This window comes from Fringilla coelebs (assembly GCF_963513975.1).
Source record: "Fringilla coelebs genome assembly, chromosome: 2".
NCBI lineage: Eukaryota > Metazoa > Chordata > Aves > Passeriformes > Fringillidae > Fringilla > Fringilla coelebs.
In genome coordinates this window covers 91,587,594-91,614,355 of record NC_140029.1, presented here as the reverse complement: position 1 = coordinate 91,614,355, position 26,762 = coordinate 91,587,594, and the positions used below count along the sequence as shown (strand labels likewise).

Below are 26,762 nucleotides of genomic sequence, written 5' to 3'. Positions count from 1 at the left end.
CTTAGAGTGAGAGACTACAAAACTGGGACCTAGTGTTTGCAAGTGACAGTTGGAGCAGGATATGGCATGCACTGGCTCCAGGAAGCCTGTTGTACCTACCCACGTTTGTGGGAGAGGGGATTCTCTTATTATAAGCTGATTTTGATTTTACCTGAAGAAACTGTGTCAGTGGTATAAGCAAGTAACGTTTTTTCTCCCTTTCTTAAAAATCTTGTGTCAGAATTTTGCAGAAGCATTTTCTAAGCTGGTTTCAAAGATTTAGTGGGAAAGAGCGCTAATTAAATAAATGTGGGGAAAAATAGGAAGCACCTGTGCAAGTGTTAACAGTGTGTCTGAAAGCCTAGGTTCATAGCCAAACCTGCAACTCCCAAGTTTTCCCCCAAAAGAGATCTGGGGTGTTACAAAAGCTTTGAGGATGCTTGTGAGTCTAAAGCAGTCTGCTTCCTTTTTTAAGATCCTGCTTTTAAAGATCCTCTGTCAAATACATGAATGGTGAGACCACTGAATTTTCTGGATAAAACTGATGTAAGTCTCAAAAGTTACATGTTGAAACAGAAAGATCTGCATTTGCAGTATTGGGTAAAAATGCATATTAATTCACTAGCTGATGTAGGTTTTCATATTTTCTAGTACTACTTTCATCTGCATTGTGAATTCTAGGTTACCACCCTTCTAGCACTCTTTGTCTCAATTTGAGTCAGGAAAAGCAGGAAGAAAAACAGATTTAACTTCATTAGCACAATTGCTGTTAGAGTTCATTGGAATTGAAAACTCTTGAAATTGTTGTACGTGGAAAAGAAGAGTTCAGTTGTTTTGTTGTTCCATCAGGAAGGACCTGGGAGTGGAGGTGTTTGCTCAGTTCAGTTTCTGGCTTCTGTGTGGTCTCTGATCCCATCATGCCAAAGGGTTTTTTTACAGTCACTTGTTCTCCCCGTGACATCCTTTCTGGCATCTCTGGTTATGCTGAAGGCCTCATACATTTTACTAAGCCTTGGGTACAGTCTTGTAGAAGGAACCCTTATTTTCTTCACCCAGCAGATCTGATTGTGTTGTGTAACTGTAAGTCTCTTTTTCCAGTGTTGCCTTTTATAGACACATCAATATTAATTCTTTCAATTACAGCAATTTAAAAAACCCAACAGATGTGTATTTAGGTTTGCTGTCCTACTGTGTTAACACAGGTCTGCTTTCCTCCTGTACCCATAATACTGAATTGTATTAATGTGATTACCCAGAACAATTCCCCACCAACTGTCTCTTTTAATAAAGTCCATGTTTAAATTTGGAAATTCTTCTTTTGGCTGTTTCTGAATATGATGCTGTCCAGTGTGCCTTATTATTGATGCTGTAGGTGCTTACTGGCATAGCTGAGTATCCTGGCCATTGTTTTTTTTTTTTCCCTGAAAATGTTCCTTGATGTTCATAAATTATTAAGGTCAGTTCAGACATTATTATGGAACAGATGCACGCCCATTAAAAACTTGTTAAAGGTGTTACCATATTTCTTTGCACATGTAATTAATTCAGGTTTGACTTACTGCTTCAGGGGAAGGTTAAATCATTGCTGAAGGATGCAGTACTGAAGTCCCCTGGGTTTGAATTTTGTGAGCTGAATCAGTGTCCTTTTTGCCTGGTGAAAGATGGTAAGAATTTGCAGCTTAGGGATTAAAAGCCTTGGATTCTTCATGGACCAGACATCAGCTTGTCCTGGTGACATCTGGCTGTGGTGCACTTGCTTTTGGTTTTTTTTTCATCTCAAAGATGGCACTAGTCAGTTGTTTGTTTCACCCAAGGACTGCCTTCTGCAGGATTTAAGTTAATCCACTTTTTGCAGTGGAGGATAACAGGAAAGAATAGTTTCTGGTGTTTTCAGAATGCCTGTATTTCCATATATCACCACCTGGAAGAAAACCGTATCACAGCCAAGATGCCCTCTGTTACCTGAGGACACAGAAGATTTGAACATCACTCAAAATCTACAGCAGAGTAGAAGAAACTGGGTTAAAACTCCTACTCCCACTAGATGAAGAATATTTTCTAGTGATTGAAATATTATAAAATCTCTGAATGTTGCTGAAAACTCTTAGAGTTAGTTTTATTTATTGGTCTCTTGTTGGTCTCTGTTTAAGCTGTTTGAGTGCATTATTCAGGAAATTTTATTTTAAACCTGTTTTGGAAGTATCTGTGGAAATCTGCAGCTGTCTTATCAATGCAGAGAAAGTGCTTTCCCTCAGCTCTCAGATGAGGTGTCCAGAGTGAGATGTGCTTATTTAAAAGCACTTTTCTCCTTTTTTTTTTATTTCAACTGATGTCTGAAGGTCACTGTGCCCTTGCAAGTTGCATCACCAAGTTTTCTGCAAGGAAGTTGTAGGGAAAGTGGATTGTTGAGGAGAGAAAGTTGTCTGCTCTTCAGATCAGCACTTAATAAGCTTTTGACTTCAAAAATTTGACTTTTAACTCTCTTGGGGTGCCAGGTTTTATTTAAAATTGATCTTTACATTTATTCTTTACTTTGCTTTAACTCTAAGTAAGATTTAATCAATTAGAATAAGTCAAGGCTTCCCTCCAGCTTCTGCTTTGGCATTGTTTTGTAGTGTCAGTATGTTGCTGACAGATACAGTCAAAACCAAGATTTGTCTTTAGGTGACTGAAAGACTGAAAAAATACCAACGTAATGATGTTGATCTTCAGGGACAATCTCCTCTGACAGTATTTAGATTTGGTCTGACTCAGAGATTCCAAAATACTGCATGGCTAACTCTTGGTGGGGCATCATTTATTGCTAACACTTTCACCTTCAGTGCAAAGCTCTGTAAAGCTCTCCTTTGTGTGAGGTGAATCACTGTGTCTCTGGCATGCAAGAGAAACCTGGCTGACTCTAGAAGTACTTGTTTCATGGTTAATTCGTGGTGTGATAGATGTGTTTTAATTCAATTTCCTTAAAGGGAAGCTGTAGCTGGACATCCAGGCATTGTTTGCTGGGAGCTATTCTCAGCCTGCACACCAGCAATCAACAAATGTCATTCAGTTAATTTCAATCTGAGCACTGCAAATACCATTTGGCTCTAAGTTAGAGGGAAAGAAAAGCTCAAGCAGGGAAGTGTTCTAAAAGAAAAGCACGAAGGTGGTGTTTTTCTTATCCAGGAGGCAGAAACGACAGGATGATCTTAATTTAGTTACTGTGAAGCTTCACATTCCACAGCCTACTTGCTTTGCAGTGGTACTGGCCATAACCCTTGAGAGGAACATCCCTTCTGAGTGGCAACAGAGGGTAGGGGTGGAAGAGGAGTAAAGCTTCAGTGGGTAATGCAATACTTTTTTGAGAGGACACTGTTTATCATAAGGAAAAAAAAAAATCCAAGAATACTAATGTGAGAAATGATCACAGATTTTTGAGAAGTCTTAGCTGTTGGAAGTGAGTCAGCAGCTGCTTGGTTACCTACAGAGTGGGTGATCTCAGAGTGATGTCTTAGTGTGGGGAATGGACAAAAGTTGTGTGATGGTGTGTGTGAAAAGGCCTATCAGTGGTTTTATCACAATGATGAAAAAAATACTCATCCAGATCCTTTCTTCTGCTGTCACTTTTTGCTTTATTTGATAGGCTTGAATACTGGGGCAATACATATACAGTGTGTGAAACATCTAATGGAAATGAAAATTAGGATTGGCAGAGTTTTACAATTTAATATATTAGTTCACAGATAAAAATTGCATAGCAATGATGAAAAAAAACAGAGATTAGGGTGAGGGGGGTTTTCTTCAGTGGAAGGAACCTTTTGTGTAAGAAATGGTTGCTCATGTCCTAAACTAGCATAGAAAACTCCTACTGAAAAAGATAATTGCGAGTCTTATTTGATGTTAGCTGGAAGTGCAGCCTTCTGAATGGCTATTTCAAAAGCACCTCTAATGCTTTGTTTTTCCCTTGAATCACTGGTGTTGTCTGTGAGCTAAATGTGGCAGGGGTGACAATGTGAGGAATTCCTTGTGTGTGATTTTATATATGTTGCCATGTATGTCATAGTCATGACCATTTCTGCCATTTGATGTTATAGTGAAGAAAAGTGCAGTGAAAATAGAGTACTTAGAAATTATTGTCTTGTCACAGGCAGCCTGGTAAGTGGTGGTAAGTAACTCAAAGGATACTTCATGGAATACTTTCTTCTTTTTTAAACACATCATCACTTCATTTTTGGTATGTCTTGAGTTTTGCTTCATTTATTATGCTGTGTTATTCATGGGCTTTTAAGGCTGAATGTGGGACTTTAAATGAAGGTTCAGTCCTTTGTAAGGACCTCTTTGCTCATATAAGAACAAGGCTGAGGCAGTTTGTGGTATAGGAGTCAGTAGTGTTAATGGTTTTCATGCTGCCGATAGTTGACTGAGGTCTGTTTATGAGCAAGGATCTGTTCTCGTGCAGTTGGGAGCTTTTGCCTGAGTGCATACCAGTCTGTACAGCCAGCTGTCCTCATAATGCATCTCCGCCCAGGGATGGCCGAGGTGTTAAACCAGACAGGGCTGCTTACAGTGGGATAAAGTGGTGTCAGCTGAAGCCCTCAGACTCCACTCTTGGGCTGTCTTAGGACCTTTCTTGCTGTAGCCATTTTCTGCTTTTCCCAGTTTACAGGTCTCAGCTGTCCCAAAACTGTCTTCTGGAGGACAGCTTTCTTACTCGAGCTGTGTTGGCTGTGACTGAATACAAATGAAATCTGCTGTATGTTTTGGTACTAATTTCTTGTGTGCTTTTAAAAAAGTTTTACATCGTTTTGCTTTGAATGAGAGGTATCATTTCCTATTTCTGCAATTGCAGTAGCATTATTGAGACCTAAGGAGACAATACAAGTACAATGGAAAACACCCCATCCTTTTCTTACCTCTAAGTAAGATAAATAAGAACTTTGGAATTAAGAAGACTGGCTAAGAATCCATCTGCCTTTTTTTCCTTGCAGTATACATGAAACTCACGATCTGGACCTGCTATGACTGATCCAGACGTCCTCACTGAGGTCCCAGCAGCTCTCAAGCGCCTTGCCAAATATGTGGTGCGTGGCTTTTATGGCATCGAGCATGCTTTGGCTCTGGACATCCTCATCAGGAACCCCTGTGTGAAGGAGGAGGACATGCTGGAGCTCCTCAAGTTTGACAGGAAGCAGCTGAGGGCTGTCCTCAACACCCTCAAGGGTGACAAGTTCATCAAATGCAGGATGAGGGTCGAGACAGCCCCCGATGGCAAGACCACGCGCCATAACTATTATTTCATCAACTACCGCCTGCTTGTCAACGTGGTCAAGTACAAGCTGGACCACATGCGCCGCAGGATCGAGACTGACGAGAGAGACTCCACCAACCGCGCCTCTTTTAAATGCCCCATCTGCTTCAGCACTTTCACAGATCTGGAGGCCAACCAGCTGTTTGACCCCAGGACAGGTAAGGGTATGGCTAGGAGAGTGCTTTTGCTGTGCTTCTAAGTGCTGGACTTTAAGGAGACAGAGCCTTAGAAAATTCTCTTAAGAGTTTGGCCAGAGCTAGAGGGCCTGTTTCTGCAGGCGATAAATGTTTGAGCGAAATCCAAAAGGAGTGTAAATTTATAGAGACGAAGAAGAATCTTGGTGAAATGCTTTGAAATGACAAGCAGTAGAGAAATGGAGGTCTTATTGAAGTCACACTCAAGGGTGAATAACGCAATCTGTCCTTGTTGGAAGGTGATGGCTTTTCAGTATAACCTGTCTTGCCAGTAAACTGTAAGCCTTCCAGATAGTTTGCAGAGAGGGCATGTGTAGAGTTGATTTTAGTTGGTCATGCAAGAAGTGAGTTGTTACTGTTTAGTATTCTCTAGCCTAGTGCATTGTACTGCACAACCTTGTTTCCTGGTGCAAGGCAGTTTCACAAAAGTTAAAAGAAATTAATTACAGTCTTGTCTGTGGTTGGGAGTAAACAAGATTCTTATTCATGTATGAGTCTCGGTGGAAGTGTGTATCTGTCTCATGCATATTAAATGAGAGTCTTTTTTGGGTGTCATTGTCTACCTTCTGCTTCTGTGCCAGGGAATAAAAGGAAGAACACCTGCACCCGATGAGACTCCGTTTTGCTAGTCTAATCTGGGATTATTCTGGGGGGAAGGCAGAGAGGTTAGGTGCTAATATATTTCTTAATTTTTTTCTTTGGAATTCTGTGTCCTGATTTTACTTTTTCAGAAAAGTAAGAGGACAAAAGTTAGGAGAGCTCTCAGATACATTGAAGTATGATGTTTTGTGTCAGTTAACATAATGAGAAACTGTAAAATTTGACTGCTTAGCAACACTGAAGCTTTTAATCTAGGGTTACTGATGTTTAATCTGCCAAGCGCAAACACCCAAGAAATGTTCAACCTCTCATTTTCCCTTTTTCCTACCTCCGAAGTTAAAAAGCTGTGAAACTCCTTTTACTTGAGCAACATGAAGATGTTACTTAGTACTAGAGAAGCAGAATCTACAAGTAACAGTTGCTGATGAAATCCAGCACAGCTCGCTGAGTAGAAATTGCTTCCTTGCGGAGCACCAAACCAGCAGTGCCAGCACAGAATTTCTGTGCTCACCACTGAGTGTAGAAACTCTATATGCCCTCCACATTTAATGATCATCTGTGGTGGCTACAGTTGTGTGTGTTGGCTGAAGGGAAATTGTGCTTTTGCAGTTTGCATTGGTAAGGAGAGAGTAGAGAACCTGTGCAGAGAGCACACACAGTGTGGAGTGAGACACTGATCCCAAGGGGGCCTGTAGCACTTAGCAAAGGCCTGTGGCCATTGCCCCCCAGCCTGTGTGGGCGGTGAGTTCTGAGAGCACAGAACTGCCTGTCAAGGTGGTGCTGAAAATAATAATGCTGGGATTTGGCTTTGATACTAAGGCCTGTGCTCCAGGAACTGATAAGGTCAACCAAGGGTCTGCCTGCAGTACAGGCACTGGCTGTGTCCACAATGTGAAATCATTCAGTAGCACATGGAGTGTTTTATGTTCTGATGGAGGAAAGGGCTGAGTGCTGTTTTCTCAGCAATTCCCAGGAGTTCTGTCAGTATTTGTGCAAATAACAAGATTGTCAGTTTACCTCCGCTTACTTTCAGTGCAAACATACCTGCCTAGAATTTATGTATATTCTGTTTCTCTTTATATTGTTTTTAAGTCACTGATAGCTTCATCTAGATTGTGCACAATAATACTGTAGTATGTTTGCTTTATATTGCAGTGGAATGTGTTGTCTCCATGTTTCCTGCTGCTCTGAATTCTGTCTTAGAAAAGACCTGAGAGACCCCTAGGTCTTTTCACAGAGGAAGCTCACGAAGTCAAGGCATGCAGAGAAACAAGGTTTATTAGACAGTGAAGAGCCATGCTTTTCCAAGAATGTCTTTAGCTCCTGTCAGTGCTAAAGATAAACCTCTCCCACTCATGGAAACTTGTGGCAGTACAACTGCTGAAGGGTAGCTAAAAGCCACATAGCTTCAGTCACAGTTGACCTGAGCTGCTTTTAGACTGCACCTATGTTGATAAAACTTTATGAATTAAAAGGCCTGAAGGGCCAAAAATCTGTTAATCCATAGAGCAGGTAAGACATGGAAGGCATTCTCTACACCAAGCTGGACTTAAATTGAGAGCTTTTTGTTAAGCTCTTTCACTGCCTGCCTTTTGTCCTTATCATTCAGAGAGGGGTGTGATTTAGATGTCCTGTGTTTTCTTCTGCTTTGCTTTCCTCTTTCCTATCTACAACTCAAATGCAAACTCTGAGCAACTGTAGAATTAGAAGAGTTGCTCCTACACTTCCTTATTAGTGTGGGTGAAGAGGTTTCCAGAACCACTCCATTACTGTGGTCATTATTCTGGAATTTGTGAATCAAGAGTGCTTATGAAGAGCCTGTTCATAATTTGGATCTGTAGAGCTCTTTAATTTTTACCACAGCATCTGTGTCTGCCTCTTGGGTTTAGCAGACCTTTGTTTCTTATGGGTCAAGTAGCTCTCTTCTGGCTCTGTTCTTTACTCCATCTCTGAATAATATTAAAATAAACTGAAGTGTTTATTTTTTCATCAGAAAATGTGATTAATGATGGTTTTGGAAGATAGACACAAGTCTGATGAGAAAAAATATTTGATAATGAGAAGGGTGTGTTTTCAGGACATGTAGGTACAGATGTGCTTTGACTGCTGTTCATTTAACTTGAAAAAAATATTTTGAACAGAGTAGCATGTTTGCCACTGCAGTAATTTTAAATGTAGATTTTAAATAGTAGAAGTGTTACTTTGAGAATGTGTTCCCTCTCTTTTTAAAAGCATTAAAAGATTTTTTTCTCCATCCCTTCTTCCATTAAATGTCTCAACCCAAAAAAAGCTCCAAAGACTTTCTAGGTTGTCAAAGGTTGAACAGCTCTTATCTGGTACTTGAAGGAAGTTCTAGGACAGGATGTGAGACAGTGAAAGTCAAGATGATGCCAAAAACTGGAGTTTTTCTGCTGCTTCAACTCACAAGGAGATCTTCCAGAAAGTGAAAAGAAATGCATGCTGTCTTGAAGGGTTTGCTTGGTTGGATGACCAGCGAGTGAGTGCTTGTTAACTCTGAGCATGGCATGCCCAGGTCAGGAGTTTTAGCCCCATCTGTTCTACATGAGGAGCTTGAACAGATCCTCTAGCTGTCACACTTTCTCCTCAGTGGTGTTTTTTACTGTTGCCTCCAAAGAAGCTATATCAGTAACCCCTGGTTTTAGAGGCAAACAGTATGAACACAGCATGATTTTACTGTGCAAAAGTTTGCAATGGAAACTTGTAGCAAACCTTAGAAGCGCTTTCTGATTGAAGAGTTTGCCTATCTATGGCAATTGGTGCAGACTGGATTGTTATAGGCTAAGCAGCCACTTCTGTGAGTGTTTTGTAATCTACAGGTGGGAAAACAGTAATGCTGATGAATGAAAAGTGTTACTTCTAGCTTTGTTTTTCAGGTAGGGTGACTGAGAAACAAAAAAGATTGTTGTTTTCCTGGAGTGTCCTAGTATGGCCATTTGATCCTTGCCTTTCCCTTGTGCCATCATCTGCTGTTTGTATTCTGGTATTTCATCACTGCTCATTCTGCACATGAGCAATAGTTTGCAGCTGCCGATGTGATGAACTCTTATGGAGGTGGAAAGTTTCAGCTATTCCCCTGAAGAAGATAAGGGCTGTCTCTTGAGGCAGGGGGTGTACAAGGAAAGAGTTTAGTTGAGGAGCAGTAAGAAAAGCCATCTGTGAGATACATGATGTGAATAACACTGCTGAGCTTGGTCTACTGCCAGACCTGGGCTGACAGTGGACACTGGCATAAGGGAACACTGGGTTTTCCTGTTTCACCTTGATATAGGATGTTAGATTAGTCTCTTAAACCTATGGGAAGAATGTTCTTCTCTGTGCTTTTAATGTAGAAACTGCAGAAATTTGGGTTCTGCAGGCCAATCCCTTGAATTGCAGATCAACCTAAACAGCTCGATACCATTTTGTGGACTGGGTGTTTGGAGAATTGAATCCGCCCACGTGCATTCTGTGGAGTGCGGGGAAGGACGGCAGGAGCTGCGTTTCTCACCCGGTAGAGGGCTCTGTCCTTGCTCTCTACAGATGGCATTGGCTTGCTTAATCTATGGAATGTCACAACACTGGAAATTATGTTCATGGATGTATGTTTCTGTAGTGTGATTAATTGGATCTGGCTGGAGAAGGTCTCTAATGTATCCTATTCTCATACCTTAATCATATTTGTAAATCTAGTGTAGTGTTGGAGTTCTGTCAAATTCAAGGTCAGTTTGAAAGAAAGTATGTGACTAGAAACTGCAAAAGGGAGAGTGAGGTAGAACTGAAGGAGTGGCAGAAATCAGATTCTGCAGTGCATCACACTGGTATTCAGCCCTGGATTTTCTTAGGTATTCTAAATATCAGACTGTGTTAGGGTACTCACCAGTGCAGTAAGTGAATTTGATGTTGAAAAGTGTAAGGCTAGATGAAGTAGTTTTTCCACTGCTCTCTTCCACCTTTGCAATATAATTTTTACCCAGTTTTTGTGTTTCTTTCACTTCTGTTACTGTGAAGAAAAATTTTGATGTTACCAGTATGTCTCATGTCCATCTATACATTGTGTCCTCACCCTAATATTCAGTTAAATAAGGTGTGAATAGTAGTGAAAAGGATGCAAGACAAGTGGGTAATGTGAATCAGAAAGGTGATGCTGGTTGGGATGTTCTCAATCACAGATGTAATCACCGAAGTATTTTCTTGCTTTTTAAAATCACAGCAGTTAATTACTTGTCTGCTCTTCCTCCTCCCACAGTTTGCTCTTGGTTTGGTGAATGATTTTGTGAGGATGTCTAGCTGTTCCTATAAATGCACTGTAACGGTAACATACTGTGTATCTGTATGCCTTTCTTATTCGGTGTACTGATAAGAAATTTAATTTGGGAAGAACAAATTGAAGGTGACAATATCAGTTTTATAGAAGGAAAGACAACATCTTGAATATCATTTTAACCTTCTTGTTTTACTGTCAGCTTCTCACAGGTCCTTTGTGTACTTCCTAACAGAATTGCACATAACACATTCAGAGACTGGTTTTGTCTACCTGTCACAAGGCACTTAATATCACATTCAGGCAGTCTGTGTGCAGCTGAGCACTTGAATGGTTTGGGCCCCGTTTCTGAGATTAGAAATTTGACTAGTCTTTCATTTTTTTGCTTTGGTCTTGTGTGCTGACTTCTGGAGCTACTGCCTTTTCTCCTGAGTGTTCAGCTCCTCACTTCATCCCCAGTGAGCTGCTCATAGCACATCTGTCTTCTCATCTTCTTTTGAATTCCCACTTCCTCAGGCGAGTTCTACGTTAGCTTCAAAACTTCCTCATCTGATTCAAATTACTTTTGAGCCTGTCCTATCTATTTTGTTAATTTTTTATTATGCTTCCCCTTTTCCCTGCTTTTTTTGCCTTACCCTTTCTTGAGGAGCTCTTGTGTCCATTTCTAGTACATCTATTTTTCTTATTCTGTCCCTTCCAGCCACAAGGAAAAAAAAAAAAAACAAATCACACAGAGCTATTTATTCTATATATTCACACAATGTAGCCCGTCTTGTTTGATCTTTATGCTGTTTTTTCTTGTCCTTTGAGTTCAGTGATTTTCAGACATTCTGGATAGCTTTGTCTGCCATGTAGTGCCATGTATGTGCTAGGTGATGCTGCTACTACAACAATTTACAGCTTTTAACCAGCCAAAATGAGGACTTGGCAAGTCTTAATGTAAACAGGCATACTGAAACTTCCCTTGAAAAAGAAAGGATTCAGAGCAGTTCTGCTTTGAACAACTACAAGTTCTGTGAAGTTGTGTGGTTTTGTTATCATTGTTAGCTTTCCAAGTGCATAAAAACCCATCAGTGTGATTTTCCTTGACTCTACAAGCACATTTTGTTTGTCTGTGCTGCCACTGAGAGCTTTTGGCAAACACCAGCAGAAGGAAAGTGTCCATGCTCTGCTTAGTTTTTCTATTTCTATTCCAATTCCTGGCAAAATCTCCAAGAGTATTCCTGTCAGCTTCACTCTGCTTCAGCTTGATAAGGCTTGGAGCCACAGGGAAAGGAAAACTGAGAAAAACATATCAGAATTAATGCATGTTTTCCTCAAAGTAAGAATACTCTGTAGAGTGACTTAAAGGTTTCATCTGTAACTTGAACCCATTCCCTGTGGGTTGGACACCCTGTCTGGAAAATAACCAGCTGGTCTAACCATGGATCTCTCAGCTTGATGGGGGAATATGTGAAGGTAGGATTGGAACCTGTTCTATGCAGAACAGCACCCAAGTGGATAAGCTGCTGCCTGTAGAATGCTAGCTGATCACTTCCCTGTATTCCACACTGACCTCTGGCTGGAATGCTTGTGGCTCTTAGATTAAAAAACCTATCTGATAAATGCATGTCCTGACTTACAATATTGATGCCTTTTTTTTTTGTTTTATCTGTGAAGGGCATTTTATTATTTGAAGTACAAGAAGTAATTGCCCTTCAAGTAAAGGTTATCACTTTAACTTCTCTTAGCTTTGCAAATTGAAATAGATTGCAGCAAGATCTCTGTGAAATCTGTGAATATTGCTAAGCCATTTATAGTGATGAAAGCTGAACTGCAGCATTCCTTTCTTTTATTCTAGCGACTTGTTCTTTTGAAACTGCATCCTTTGTAATATTGTCTGTGAAGGGTGTTACTCTTTTAGGCATGGGCATCTCTAAGTCAGACCAAGAGCTCATGGAGAATCCTCTAACTTGTATTGCAGTCTCTCTGCTACTGGATGCAATTTAAAGGTATAGTATGTTGGCTTAGTTGGTATTTTGGTGTAGTCTTCTTGGCTGAAAGACAGACCACCTATCTGTCGTTCCCACTGGGCTTCCTTTGGGTAATTCCCCTGTGCAGTTGTGTTTTCTTGGCTTAGTGTCTGGCTTAATTTATCCACAGTAGGACCACAGGAGGAACTCTGTCAGCTAAGAGCTGCTGAGGTTGTGCATATGCGCTGCAGCAGAATTATCTTCCAGAGAGGAGGAAAGGATTCCTCTCCTCCAGGTTATAGTGAATACATATTAAATCATCTGACGCTTCTGAATTAACAGTAATTTGATGTGTGTCTCATGCAGTCCAATTTTTGAATGTTTAATTTACCTTTTCAAGAGAAATGTCTTTGCTTAAAAATTGTGTTAAAGTAATTTTAATTTAGTTGAGCTAAAAATGATCTGTGCACTGAGAAGAATGAGCAACGCAGTGTTCCTCTAGATAATATAAAGTTGTTCTTAGGTTGCTGCTTTTTTTGTTTTTTAAACATTAAAGGTTAAATTGTTCCCCTTCTCTAGTTGCAAAGCCATCTCATCAGGAAGGGGAAACTGTAGCATGAAGTATAGGTTAATGTCATTGTGAAATGCTGACGGGAATTTGGTTGATATCTTAAATTTTCTTGAGCTTACTGCCTAAATTATGGTCAAGAAATAAATACATATAGGGGCAGTTCCACATGCACATTGCAATCTGTGATCGAGTTGGTATTTCACAGCTGAGTTACAGCACTGCTTTGCCCTTAGAGCACCTTGCATGCCTCATTCTCCACTGATAACCTGCTGTGGCCTCCTGGCAGAGCTTATTAACTTGTATCCTTTACAGTGCTCTAGAGAAATGTATTTTAAACTGCTGACTGGGCCCCTGGACTGTCTTTGTATAGCTGTACTTGGTTCTTAGCCAGAAAAAAGCTGGTGTCTTTTTGGCTTTCAGTTTAAGATCAGAGTGATACATCTGGGTGTGTTTTCTCCCAGAGTGCTGTCAGGGTACAAGCTGGAGGCTCAAGTGTGCCCATCCTGTGCTGATATGTGTTTTCCAGAGCACATTGCAGGTCAGGCATGGAGCTTGAAGAAAGAAAATCTCTCGACCCATGTTCAGGTAAGTGATTCTGCCACTTGAGGAAGGAGCTTTTTTTTTGCTTGAACAATGTAAGATTTGGGAATGCAGAAAGGGAGTGGAAGTGCAGACAGAGACCATGGGATCTCAAATGCAAGGCAAGATGCAGTTTAGAAGATAAGTAAACAGTCCAGTGTTCAGTGTTCCACCTCAACTGTGCTCTCCAGAGTGAGGCAACAATAACAAGAGGCATGAAACCTACTTGGTGGAGATTTGCACTTCAAAAGGATTGGCAAGGCTTTTAATTCTCTCTACCAGGGACGGCCAGGAAGGGCATTTCATCAGAACACAGCATCCTGTCTTCATTGATTAAAAGAAATCTGGGTGTCAGAAGGGAACAGGCAGCTGCTTTGATGGAAGAGGAGAAAGCTCAATAATACAAATCTGTTCTGAAAATGCCAGTCTAAAATTGCATCATGGAAGCATTTTTTCTCTTTACAGTCAAAAATTTTCTTTTTCTTGGGCTGTTTAATAGTTTCATTCTTTCTTTCTTGTTTCTTCTTGGGGACTTAACATGAATTAACACAACTGGCTAATAATCAGGTTCTTTGGTTGTGCTTACAGGTGGAGCTAAGGCTGGCTGTCTTTTCTGGAATCTTTTTGCTGTTAGTCTGAAACAGTATGATCCAGTTTGCTGTCTTCAGGCTGGGGAAAAGAGTTAAACTACTCTGCTTCTGAAAACAATCCTGTTGACCAGTAGATAAATGCCTTTAGTAGTTTTACTGCATGACTGGAGTATATAAGCTCCTAGTGTCCATGATTATGGGAATACTTGAATACTGTAGTTTTAAGTTGCAAAGAGATTAGCAACTTCTGAATGTAATTCAGTGGAGCTGAAAGAAGAGATACCTTTTTAATTTCCATAATAATTGCACTGAGCTGCTGAAACGGATTAAAAAGGGGTTTGTTTATCTACCCTGAAGCCTAAAAAGTGGTGAGGACAAGGATGTAACTTGACCATAAAAGACAACAGATTAGGTGATTTGTGAATCTTCACTCAAGCTGAAATGGAGAGATGGCAGTCTCAGTGGTTCTTCCTGCTCTGTAAACAAGATTGCATGAATATATGAGTGTTGTTGGGAACAGGGCACATCAATTTTAAAAGCAAACAAAACCCCTCTGAACACTCTGTATGAGAAGACAATAAGAGCTGTAATTAAATTGGTGTGTCAGTGTAAAAATATTGGTGTAAAAATCTTAAAAATGTCAGAGAAGCTGATAAAGGAAGAGGCAATAATTCTTGCCTGCTGTATGTGATGCTTTATCAGCTAAAATTTGGGCTGGTTCTGTGCTTGACTTGATCCTTTTTTTGTATTTTAAAGAATTTAACTCAAGGAAATCTGTGTGTTCTCAAGACACAGTTGAGCTGCTTAGTATCACCCAAATAATTTTATGTGATAACTGAACATCGCGTGTCTAGGCTGGAATGTTTTTGTTGAGGATTGAGTTCCTCAGTCCTGCCTGTGGTCTTCACTCTTGGCCAAGGGTCTTGCCACTGGTAAATGTTTTGGTGATTCATCTTAATCTGCCTGGAGCTGGGAGTTAATGACCCACAAAAGCAGTAACTTATAAAGCTGACAGGAACTTGCTGTTTTCAGGCAACGAAGGCTGCTGTGCTTCTCAGCAGTTTAGTATTTGCTTCCAAAACATGATCCTGGTCATCATCTGAATCTGTAGTAATCATGCAGGAGTTGGAGTGTTAAGGATCTGCTGCCTTGTGTGTTCCCAGGACTGCGGTGGTTACAGTCAAGTGAAGGAAAAACAGCTGCTGTTGTGGGACCAGAGAAGATGTGGCTGAGCCTCAGTTTGACCTGTGCCCATCAGCATGCAGCTTTTAGCTCCTCCTAAATGCTCCTTGGGTGACTGTGTTGTTCAGATACCCCAGCTTAAACTGGGCATGAGCTCCAGAGATCCCCCTTCTATCATATCCCTATGTAGCTAAACTTATTACTTAAGTTCTCTGTCTTCCAAATGGGGAATGCATAATGCTTTTTCCTCACACTTGCTTGATTTGTCTGGTTAGATTGACAGTTTTTGAAGCAGAACTTTTTCTACCAAATATTTTTTGCGGGATACCAGTTCTGTGCAGTTCAGAACTTCTGTATCCATTGTGAGTAGGACCAATGCCTCATGAATACCAATGAGTCTCTGCTGGTCTTCAGCACTGTTCTGAAATTTTATGTTTATATTTAACTAGATTACAAAATTACAAACAAATGTTTACAAATTTCTGAGGTCTTCTGTCTATTGCTTCTCTCTTGGATTGAAAGAGACTTTGTAACCTTGTTAAATGAATCATTTATATCCTACTTCTTCCTCTTCTGAGTACAGGTAATGAGTTTTATCTCAGATTCAAGATCATTGGAGCACTGCTGCTCTTGCACCTGTGAAAGAAAAGAATAAGAGCTTGCTTCTCTTAACCCCTTTTTATTTGAATTTTAGTTTATTAGCTCACTTCTATCATCTCTGGTACATTTCTAATAGCAAGATGACAATTTGCCTTGGAATTGTGCCAGTTCTGCTTGCTCTGATGGAAGCATTTGTGGCACCAAGCATGAGTGCGTGCTTAAGGAGAGGGAAAGCAAATGCAAGTCAACAGCACAGCAGGCCTGCTCTTTGAAACTCCCTGTGAGGGCTCAAAGATTTGCAATTAATGTCCGTATGTTTGTTTATAATCAGTTTTGGAAGAGCATTAAGACCCTGTAAGCTGCTGAATGCTGAAAGACAGGAAATCGGGTTTGGAAATCTGAGAATTAATTTATGTAGTCGTTGTTTGTTTTCTTCTCAGATCACTGCCTGCATCAGAATTTGTGCAATAAAACATTTTTAATATGTATTCACTGATTTTTTTATTACAGCTATATAGAGTCACTTTCTTTATGTAATGGCAGTGTTTGCTTACAGGTATGCTGTACAATTGCATGGTGTCAAAACGTTGATTCCTCAATTTGTGATGACTCTTCATTTAAGATCTGCTGTCAGCTGTGATGCAAAATCGTTTGATATAGTTTGTGATACACCTTTTAGGCTACAGCAGTTAAAACTTGGAATTGATCTCTTAGTCAGAAGTTGTTTGTTTGAGAATATCCTGTGTGATATAGTTGCAGGCACAGACAGTCTCTTGGATTGTCTGCATCAATCTTTGTAGGGGCAGAGTCTGAATGGTGATAGAGGATATTGTTTTGATACCTATTCTGCCAATCCAGAACTGCCTTTTTAAGGCTCACAGCCATCATCTCTAAGCAGTATAGAAAGTAGAGTGCAGGTATGGAAAAAATAATGGAAAAATGAATGGATGCTTTCTTCATTAAACAGCATCTTGTTGAGTAATGACAGTTTATGTAATTCATAAAGACAGTTTTTCATTCCAGTTGTGTCTTCTACTGAAGATTTGCGACCTTTTCCAATTTTGTCTTGTTAGTACATAGCATATGCACCTAAGAGTCTGCATTCAAAATCTTTAGGAGAGAGTATGAAATTGAAGTGAACCAGGATAGACTCTTGAAATGCCCTCTAAGGCTAACAGTAAGCAACGATTTTTTTTCTAAAAGTTGTATTCTCTACCAGGTGTGCAATCATTTTGTGATTAATTTATCTGGATGATGTTTCTTTAGTTTGCTGATAAGCATCTAGAACAGTTGAAGATCATCTCTTCTCCCAGCCAAAATACATTGCTTCCTGTTTTTCTCATTATCCTTTATCTCATCTCATTATCCTTCTCTAAAACTTAAAATTTGGCTCACTTTTTTTTTTCCTCCTACAATTCATACTCCTGATCAGTTCCCTCCTTATGGCTAAATTCTCTTCCATGCTTTAGCCTCCACCAATATGCAGTTTTCCTGAATGTGTTATGGAGTATAGCCCCTAAGCCCCTAACAAAATGGGCTGAGTCTCAGCTGTCCTCCAGGCTTCCCCAGTCCTGAATACCAGTCACTGGATCTCTGCCATCATAGTTGTTATTTTTCTCTGCATTAACTCAAGGTAAACTATTCTTCACTGAGCTGCAAGAGATTAGATAATGTCTTTGGAAGTAGGAAAGAAGAGAAAAGGCCATCTGCTGAAGTCTCCAAAGTGGGATGCATGCAAAACAATCCATCAAGGTGGGAGGAATACTAGGAAAATATTTTTTGCAGCATCAATAAAAATATTCTAAAACGGTTTATTGTCTTTATCTTGTTCCTAATTTATTTTTGTGTATGCTTTATAATATATAGCATATTATTACAGTACTACATGTATAATTTATAAGTAAATATTCTTATAATTTGCTCAGAAGTTTGTTTTACTGATGGGTTGTGCAATCAAAAAAGTGATATGGAGCTTCAGATTTCCTCTTTTCTCTTCCAAAGACAACTTCTAGTCCTTTGCCCATGTCAGGATCTTATTATGGAAGTTTTTTTGATCCTTATTTTTTTAATCCAGAGCATTATGATTTTGGTATTTGAGGGTTAAATCAGACTCTTGGTTTGTTTATAAATTTGAAAGGCAGTGTTTTGTGCTCTTGAGAAGACTTGCATGGATTTTAATAAAGCACCTTGATCTCCTGCTGACTGCTTTTGTCAAAAAGCTGAATGTTTCTTCTTCCTTCCACTGGAATCTTTGTCTGGCTTTCCTTGACCCTGAAATAAACTCCTTAAATGCACTGAATACGCTGTTGTGAAATTGAGATTTCTCTGGCATCTTCAGCCTTTCTCACATGTTTCTGTGCATCTCTTTGGATGTGCATCAGATAAAAAGGATTGCTGTGACCCTTATGTGATGAACAAGCTGAAGGGTAGTCCTTGGAGCACACAGAAGAGGATGCCACTAACTTTGTAGTGCTATTCTACATCTTCTGCCCAAGGAGAATTGACACTATTCCAGTTTGGGATTGCAGTGATAACAAGTGTTTGCTTTTGTGCCTGCTTCCCATTAAAAGCTCTTCTCTTCTTAAGGCTGAAGGTTGCAGCTGAGCAAGGTTATGTGGTTTGAGGTTTTGCTTTTGTTTTTATCCTCTGTTACCTTACTTTGTCATAGCTCTAAGGAAAAACATCCCTGTGTGTTCAAATGGAACCAGAACAAATTGTTTCATTCCTCAGGTTGTTGTGAGTAAGGCAAAATTATTTTGGAAAGATTTAGGAAAGTTGGAGCTTTCTGATAAAATAAAAGCCAGCAAAAGTGATAGGATCTTGGATTGTGTAAGTAAAGAAAGATGTTTATCTGTGGGGGTAGATAATACTTGATGGAAACCTCTGAAAAAAAGTGTGTTTAATAAAGGAATGGAGAAGTACTCAGAATACTGTTTCTTAGATTTTTCAAAAATGTATACATGCAAAACTTTATTCAGGATGCAAGGCAGAGTAAAAAGCCTATTGACATTGGACTCTAGAAGTTACTGCAGTGATGAACATGAAATATCTAAACAGAGTTTTCCAGCTTGGGTTCAAGAAGAGTGAAAAACTGATATTAAAAACAATCAGGAAATTAGAATTGTTACGGTAGATTTTCAAATTTATTTCTTCTATACATAAGCATTTGACGCAATCTGCATATGCCCTGCTCAGAAGAAATGCAAGATATTGTTTTTCTGCAAATGAGTTTTCTGCCTATGCTGTATCAGATAGTATATACTTGCACTAAGCTGCTTTTTCATGTATAATGTTAAAATACGCTGGCACTCTTAGCAGCTAAATTAATTAATTAAAAAGAACTAATAATTGTGTCGGTAATGTTCTTACCTGATGGCAATAATTGACAGTGTTACAGTGAGGTCTTGTGAAAGTATATATAAATGTAAATAAATTGCATGGGTAGGTGTATGACATGTTCCTAATTGGAAATAACTTGGAAAAACCTAGAAAGAGACTCTGAGTTCAGACTTCTAAATTGTCATCCTCAGAGAAAACTTGAAAGGCTGGGATATTGTTATTTTCTTTCTGATGCCACTGTCTGAAACTATAGAACCTTTCATCTGCCTGTGCTTCAAAATATGATATTTAGAGTGGCACTATTCATTAGTTAATTCTGCTAAAGTAAAAGGAAAATGCAGCTCAGGAAACTGATGCACATAACTTTTGTAATCTTTTGAAGACTTTGGAAGGAAGCCAAAATTACCCTCAACAATGCTTTTGCTTAAAAAAAAAAAAATTACTTGGAGAACATAAGAAAATGTTCCAGTAATACAATTCAGTAAATGGGAGAGAGGAAAAGAGAGAGTCTTCCTAAGCATGGGTACTGACACTAGACAAGGTATTAATCTTCCTACTTTTAGGCATTTACAGAGCAGACATGGACACTTGAGGCAGAAGAAGACTGCCAACAGAGCATCCGTCTTTCTGTTTGCTGCCAGTGAAGGGAGCCCTGCAGACCAGTAGCCCCTATTGTTCTTGTCTGGTTTTAAGTGTCCTAAGTTCAGTGGAAGTTCCTTCTGCCTGTTACATGTACCATAGGAATGCCATTTCGTTCTGTGACTCTGGATCACCTATTAAACAGGCACAAGCTAAAGCTGAGCTCACGTATGGTCTGGTGTGTATTAAACTTCTGTGTAGAACAACCCAATTCAGGAGAGACATTGAGCTGTGTTACAAAAATAACAGGGTTTAGTTTTCTTCAAGAAAGCTATTCATTAATAAAACTTAGGGTTTGTGAAATCAAACTCTATCCCTTAGGATAGTTTTTGTGCTACTCATTATTATTTGGCTGTGCTTTATATTTTGATTTGCTAAAAGCATGAATAGCAGACAGATCACAGATATCATGGCTCAGATTCTGTACAGTGTTTCAAGTATGAAGGTAAAATTCCTCATGTATGCTTTGTTATTTTTACCTCTGAAACAGTTTTAAAGTGTGAAGGTTCAAGCATGTCACTTGTTTGGGGTTTTTAGTGGTCATTGCTTAAATGAATTCAAGTTGGATTAAGCTCCCTTCCAGCTTTGAAATCGGCAGGTTCACTCTATCCAGTCTCCCAAAGGGAGAGTGTGTGTCTCACAGCATACTTAGCAAGGGAATGTGCTAGGAGCAACAGAAAAGAAATGTGAGGATTGAGAATTTGTCGTAGGAATCAGCCAGCAATTTTTTACTCTTCTTTCAGCCTGTATGTGTTGGAGACTGGGAAAACAGGACAAGAGCATCAAGAGATGTTCAGTGCCAAGTCAGACATAAAATAACCTGTTAAAGTAAAACGCACAGCTGGGACTTTCACTTGAACAGGTTAGCAGATGGTCTGTCAGTCCATGTGTGAGGCACTGGTGCAAGTGTTTGCCACAGTCCCAGCAAGAAAGGCATTCAGGCTCTGTGGGGTATTGATTAAAATATCAGTTATTGGAACTAACTAGAAGGCAAGGGAGAATGAATAATCATACAGGCCTCCAGAGGGGTGTGCTTTCTGGTGCCTTTCAATTACTGTGACCCTGGCTCACTGGCTTCCAGCATATACGTAGCAGAAAAACATAGTCTAAAACTGGCATTCGGTTGATTAAAATGTACAGGAGAAAGCCTGAAACAAGAGACACAGCATTTGTGAACCAAAATGTTGATGCAGAATCAAATTTTCCGAGGAAAGATGTTGTTAACAATTCTATTTATTAAACAGCCCTCAGTGGTGGGAGGCAAGTTCTGTTTCAATTTTTCATACTTGGTAGTTAATTTTATGTTTGTGACTTTAAAAACATGTGTGTTTCTGCTTTGAAAAGTAGACACAAAATCGGGAATGAGTATACAGTAAAATTATCTGCATTTCAGGATATGCTGAAGGTTATTTTCAGATACAGTGCAGGGCTAGAAGAGATAGCCATGTCATCATCCTTCTCTGAAGCGGGGTAAATTTAACCTTCATGGCTGGTATATTCCAGGCTTCTTATCCTCAGTTTTTCATAATACCCTAACCTAAAGGGGTTTTTTCCCCCAATTAAAGCTGTGAGTAATCTTTTTATGTATGTGTGAAATGAAAGAACAGTTTGTCACTGTTTTCATTACTGTAATACCCAAAATTTGCTGTTCTCTACCACCACCTTCTTAAAACTAAACAAGTCTGTCTTTCCAATTTTTCCCTAATGAAACATGTATTAAGCTGTGTCATTTTATTCATTTGAAATTTTTACAGTTGGTTCCTAACTACAAGTATGGAATCTGGAGCTGCACCTGGTTTATCAGGAGCAGATACTCATAGGGAAGAATAAAGCAGGGTAACACACTGTGGTGAGTAACAGTCATAGTCATGCATGACATAGGTATCAATACAGCAGCCAGATTTTCTCTTACTTTCCTTGCAACACAACAAATTTGGTTCCTGGCTTTGTCCTCTGTTAGAAACCTGAGGTTCTTTGCAGTGTGCTGCCAAAACAATTACCCCCTTCTGGTCACCCCCCTTCCTTTTTTTTTTTCTTTTCGCGCTCTCTCTCTCTTTTTCCTGACCCAAACGTTATATATTCTAGCAATCTTTACTGAATTTCTTTATACTTATTCCAAGCATTTCTTCATTTGGAATGGCATTCCAGTCTCCTAAAGCATTGATAATCTCTACTCTTTAAATTGTGAGCTAAATTCATAAAATTTAGTTACCTGACACTCACTAGAAAGTACTGTGATCAAGGCCTCACTTCATTCCCACCTGATACCAAATTCCTGATGCCTACTCACTGAGAATATTGAGAATATTTTTCAATTGTGCATCCTTCTTATTGTCATTTCAGCTGTAGCCTTTCTCCCTGGTGAGGATGTTTTTCAGGACAGTCCAGCATCAGTTTCTAGCACACCTAATACCTGTTCTTCAGCATTTGTAATTATGAGATCTCCAGGAAGACAAAGCCAGGATATTCAGAGTGATGCCAGGTTGGAGAACAAGAGGGTCTAAACTAATATCTGACCTTTTCACTTTGAGCAAGACTTCCCAGAGATGTTGTGCAGTCTTCACCCTTGGGAGGTTTCAAAGCATCAGTAGGTAAAGTTGTGAGCAGTCAGGTCTGACTGCCCTCATTTGTGCAAGAGGCTGGACTGGAGACATGCTAAGGTCCATCTGTGTTTCCATTCTTCCTCAGATCTGATCTGTTTACTCTTTGTTTGTCCTTCTGAGATTTTGATAGTTCTTTATATCCCAGAGCCTGCTTTCAACAATTCCCTGTTTTCTCTGGGGGAATCATCGTCAGATCTTGCTGATGGTGTATAACAGGTGTGTAACTGGTTGTACCAGCTGTACAAAGCTTTAGGTTCCACCTGATTTCCTTCTTTTCTCTATTACATCCTATCAGTTCCCACATACAGCGTTGTCTACGGGCACTTTGCTGGTGACAGCAACACTTGTGAGCAGTGACACAGCCACAGGGACCCTGTAATTGCTGCCTTCTGGACTGTGCTTCTGTACCTGAAGGTGGCAAGCAGGGCCATACAGTCACAAAATTAACCTCCTCATTGCCCCGTGCCTTCATCAAGCCTGTCTTTCTCCCACCCCCCCCCAGCTTCCTTCCCCATGAGATGTAACATCTTGGTGCTCCTTCTCAAAGGAAATTATTGAATCCAGTCTGTGCTATACCAGGGGTGTAATACACTAACTGGCACAGCAGCACAGTTCACTTGGGCCAGTGTCTGTCTATGAACACTGCAGAGTTTTAACTTTCAGTGGTGAACTGAAGTGATCAAAAAAGCTCTTGTGTTGAAATTTTGGGTAGATGTCAGAAAAAGTAGGCATGCATATTCCCATTAGTAACTGGTCCACATCCATCACTTTCCCCTAGTTCTCCTACCACCTTGGCCTGTTCATTTAACCTTATCTAGCTTGCCTGTGGAACTGACAAACCATTGGGTGTTCCCTATCTGCTGGAGGAGAACAGGCAGTTGCCAGCTCCTCTGGTGCAGAAGCCCTTTTTGCTTCCTGGGATGCTGCATTTATCCATCTGTTTCCTATCCACGGTGGTGCTCAGGGGTGTGTGACTGGACTTGGCCCCTGACAGCACCTCCCAGCACAGCATTTCCAGGGGAAGGCTGCCCTTCCTGCCACGCTCTCCACACTGGAGGGAGCAGGGGCTGGTTAAAAATAAATTTGGGAGCAGATGGTGAGGCAGATTATTGTTCATCCTAGGGTGATGATGATGATGATGCGCCAGCTAACTGCTGGTTGTCTATCAGAATTAATCAGAAGCTGTTGTGGCACATGATCAGTGAAGCCACTGCTCCCCCTGAAAAAAAGAACAAAGAGCAGAGAAGCAGCTCTGTAAAATAAATTGTTGGAAAAACACTTGTTTTGAAGATACAAAAAGTTTCTGATGGAGAGAAGACTCTAACAAGCAAAACAGGAACGTTTTAAGGATTTGATTTTTTTTTAATGTACTAACACTTTTATATATCTGCAGGTATGCTTTGCTTCTGAAAAGCAACTGGGCAAACTCGGTTATTTTCTTCTTGCATTTGTTTCATTGGAATTGTAGATAATCTAAAATAAAAAGACTTATGAGGTTTATAGGACCCTTACAAGCACTAGCTCTGTTGCTAGTATGAAATGTTATCCATGAATGCACCTGTTTCAGATTTGTGATCAGTGTCAGAGGAAAGGACTTGACACTTGCTGGGCTCAAAAAACTTAACAAATGTTAAATCTCTACACTCACAAAACAGACAAGGCAAAAGCTGACTCAACCCACTGATCTGAGAGGCAGCATCAGTTCTGATGCTTTAGCAATCTGAAGGGTAGTTTATCCCTGTTACCTTCTTTTTCACTAAAGAGGTTAATGAAATGGTTTAAGAATTAGCAGTGATGGATCACGTTAAGAAATAAAACAGGAAGCGCATTCTTGATTATTGTTTTGTAATAAAAAATAATGGTAATTTTTGATCACTTAGTCCACTTAGATAACCTGTCAGTCTATTTTGTTAAGCTACTAACATGTGTTAAACCAAATTTCTTATTTTGTGTATTCTGCTTCTGTTGTCCAGGCTATGTGATAGCATCTCCTTGGAGTTCACCCAAGCTGATGTCAAAAGAAATGTTTTGCTGAGGTGTAATTTGTGGAAAATTTATGCTTTGTTTTGGAAGGTGATATGCTAAGTATTTTTTATTTTAGACTGTCAGGTCTGTACAGTCTATCTGAAATAGCCCATTCTCCACAAATATACAGTAAAAATACAAAAATTTGGATGAAATTTGCTATTTCTTCACATTTTTAATCTCTTCTTCTTTTATACTTTCTATTAAGAAGGTAGTGCTGTTCTAAGTTTTACCATAATCTGAGGGCTCTGTCTTTATGTAACAGGGAGTGTTAAGTCAAGGCAAGACTGAAATCAAAGCTTCGGCTTTTATTTTTCAGGTGGTCTAATTTGATATGTTAAAAATAAGATAGAATGTCTAAAGAGAGGTGGTGCCTCTGTACTAAAAATTTGCAGGTGTCAGACTTTCTGTTGCTTTGTCTGGCATTACTGTGAGCTTCATCAGCCTCTGTCCTTAACAGTTCCATCAGTAAGATGGCAGATCACTGGTGGGTTATCTGCAACAGCAGCAATCTGTAGATCAGGAACCCTGTTAAAATATTCCTGATACTACTAAGTCATTTTCTTTTGGTTGATGTAGAAAATGATGAGAATTAAAATAATTTTTTACTGGTGTATTTCTTGTTGGGTGTAAGTCAGACTGAACTGGAAAACTAGTCTCACTGGCTTAATTTCTGATCAGTTCTCCTGTGTGCTGCTGCAGAAAGGTCAGGCTCTTACTATTTGGCATCTGTAGCACCTGAAATGTCCTTTGTTACTTGTTTTTTTTACTAAGTGAAATAATCTCACGAACCTGTTTATTTCATTGTCCTTGCCCTTCCAAACTGCTGCTTTTGGTATGCATGTTGCTGGAGTGAGAGGATGGTTTAAAGGAAGTGGTGTGCACGTGGGGTGGCTTGCTCTTTAAATCTTTTGAAGTGCTTGGATGCTGCTAAGGTGAGGTTTTGTACAAACCCTGCAGTGCGGAGGCGCCTGGCTCCATGGGTGAGCATTACTCAGTTTTACCATGAAACCCGTGATGAGAGACTGCAGTACAGAAGGCAAAAATCGCCCTTAGCTGTAGAGATAATTCTCCTCTAAGAAGAACAGTAATTGAAAAAAAGCACCTTCTTTCCAAGCAGGTAGTAGAAGTGAGAGTGCTGGGAATTTGGTCTTTGAAGTGTTGTTAGCAGAAATTCTGTTTATTAACACAAGCCTGTGGCACCTGTGACTGTTTCACCAGATCAAGCTGTTGTTTTAGTCCTTCTCACCTGTCTAGGCCCATGTGGTTCCCACTGCATGAGTCAAAAAGAAAAGGTAAAAAATACACATCCTCTATTCTTTCTTTCCCTAAGGCAGTGTGGGAGAGAGGTACCCAGACCTCAGTCCAGGCTTCACAAGACATCCTGCCCAGTATAATAGACCAGCACTTGAGCAGCCTCAGCAATTTCTCCTGCATGTTTCACCTGGTGCCCTGTTATTCCTTCCTAATTTCTTTTTTCAATGTTTTTGTAGTCCTAGTCTGTGTTAGTTTCCCTTTATGCTCCAGGTTCTCTCCTGGCATCTGTGCAGTTCTTTCACTTAGAAAGTGCCAACTTATTTCTGTCCATGGCAATTCTGGCACCATCCTTCAGTTTGGAGCTCAGCTCAGTCCCAAGGAGCCTCTCTTTGCATTTATTCTCCCTTTCCCTTACATTTCATGAGAAAATGGGGTCCTCCTTGGTAGCCTCTGGGAAGCACTGCCCAAGCTTTCAGGGTTGCTCCCATTACTCTAATGGCTCTGCATGGACAGAGGGAGGAAGGGTGGTTAAGCACTAAGTGCTGTCTTTAGGGGAAGCTTTTCCAACACCCTTCTTTGGACTTCTCTTCACTCCCTTCTGCCAGCTCTGGCCTGAGGCCTAGGTTATGTGCAGGAGGGGAGTTGGCTTGGCTGTAGTCCTTCCCCAGCCAAGAGAGGTGGCCCTTCATGGAGCACTGCTGGGACTGGTTTCATGTGGCATGTAGTGTTCACAGGGAGCAGGGGAAGGGTATTTCCTTTGAGAGTAAAGAACAAAGAACTTCTGCACAAAGGAGTTTCTAAAAGGCATAACATTAAGCAGAAAAGAGATCAGTGGGTGGCTTGACTATCCAGAAGAAAGTCTGAAGGAACAAAAAAGAATTCATGGATATTTCTGTTTCCTTGATGGTAGGTAAGAAGTGAGGCTTCATGTGCTAAAATGTGAGAAATACAGAATGGATCAATAGATTGACAAAAATACCGTGTAAGGCAGCAGTTAAAAGTGGCACTTCCAGGCAAAGGGTGTGTGCAGGAGTTTCTTAAGGAGATCTGTTACCTTATGTATGGTTGAGAAGCCAAGTTAGTTGAGTAGAAAATGCTGCCTTG

At 40.1% G+C, this 26,762-nt stretch overlaps 1 protein-coding gene across 2 annotated transcripts in view; it reads left to right on the top strand.

Moving 5' to 3' along the window:
• GTF2E1 (general transcription factor IIE subunit 1) overlaps positions 1–26,762 on the top strand; it is a 48,898-nt gene that overhangs the window by 2,967 nt on the left and 19,169 nt on the right. For both annotated transcript variants that reach the window (XM_084226124.1, XM_084226123.1), the window contains exon 2: positions 4,947–5,424. In XM_084226124.1, the coding sequence (XP_084082250.1) occupies positions 4,977–5,424 (448 nt within the window). In that variant the 5' untranslated portion in view covers positions 4,947–4,976. The remainder of the gene's footprint in view (positions 1–4,946; positions 5,425–26,762) is intronic.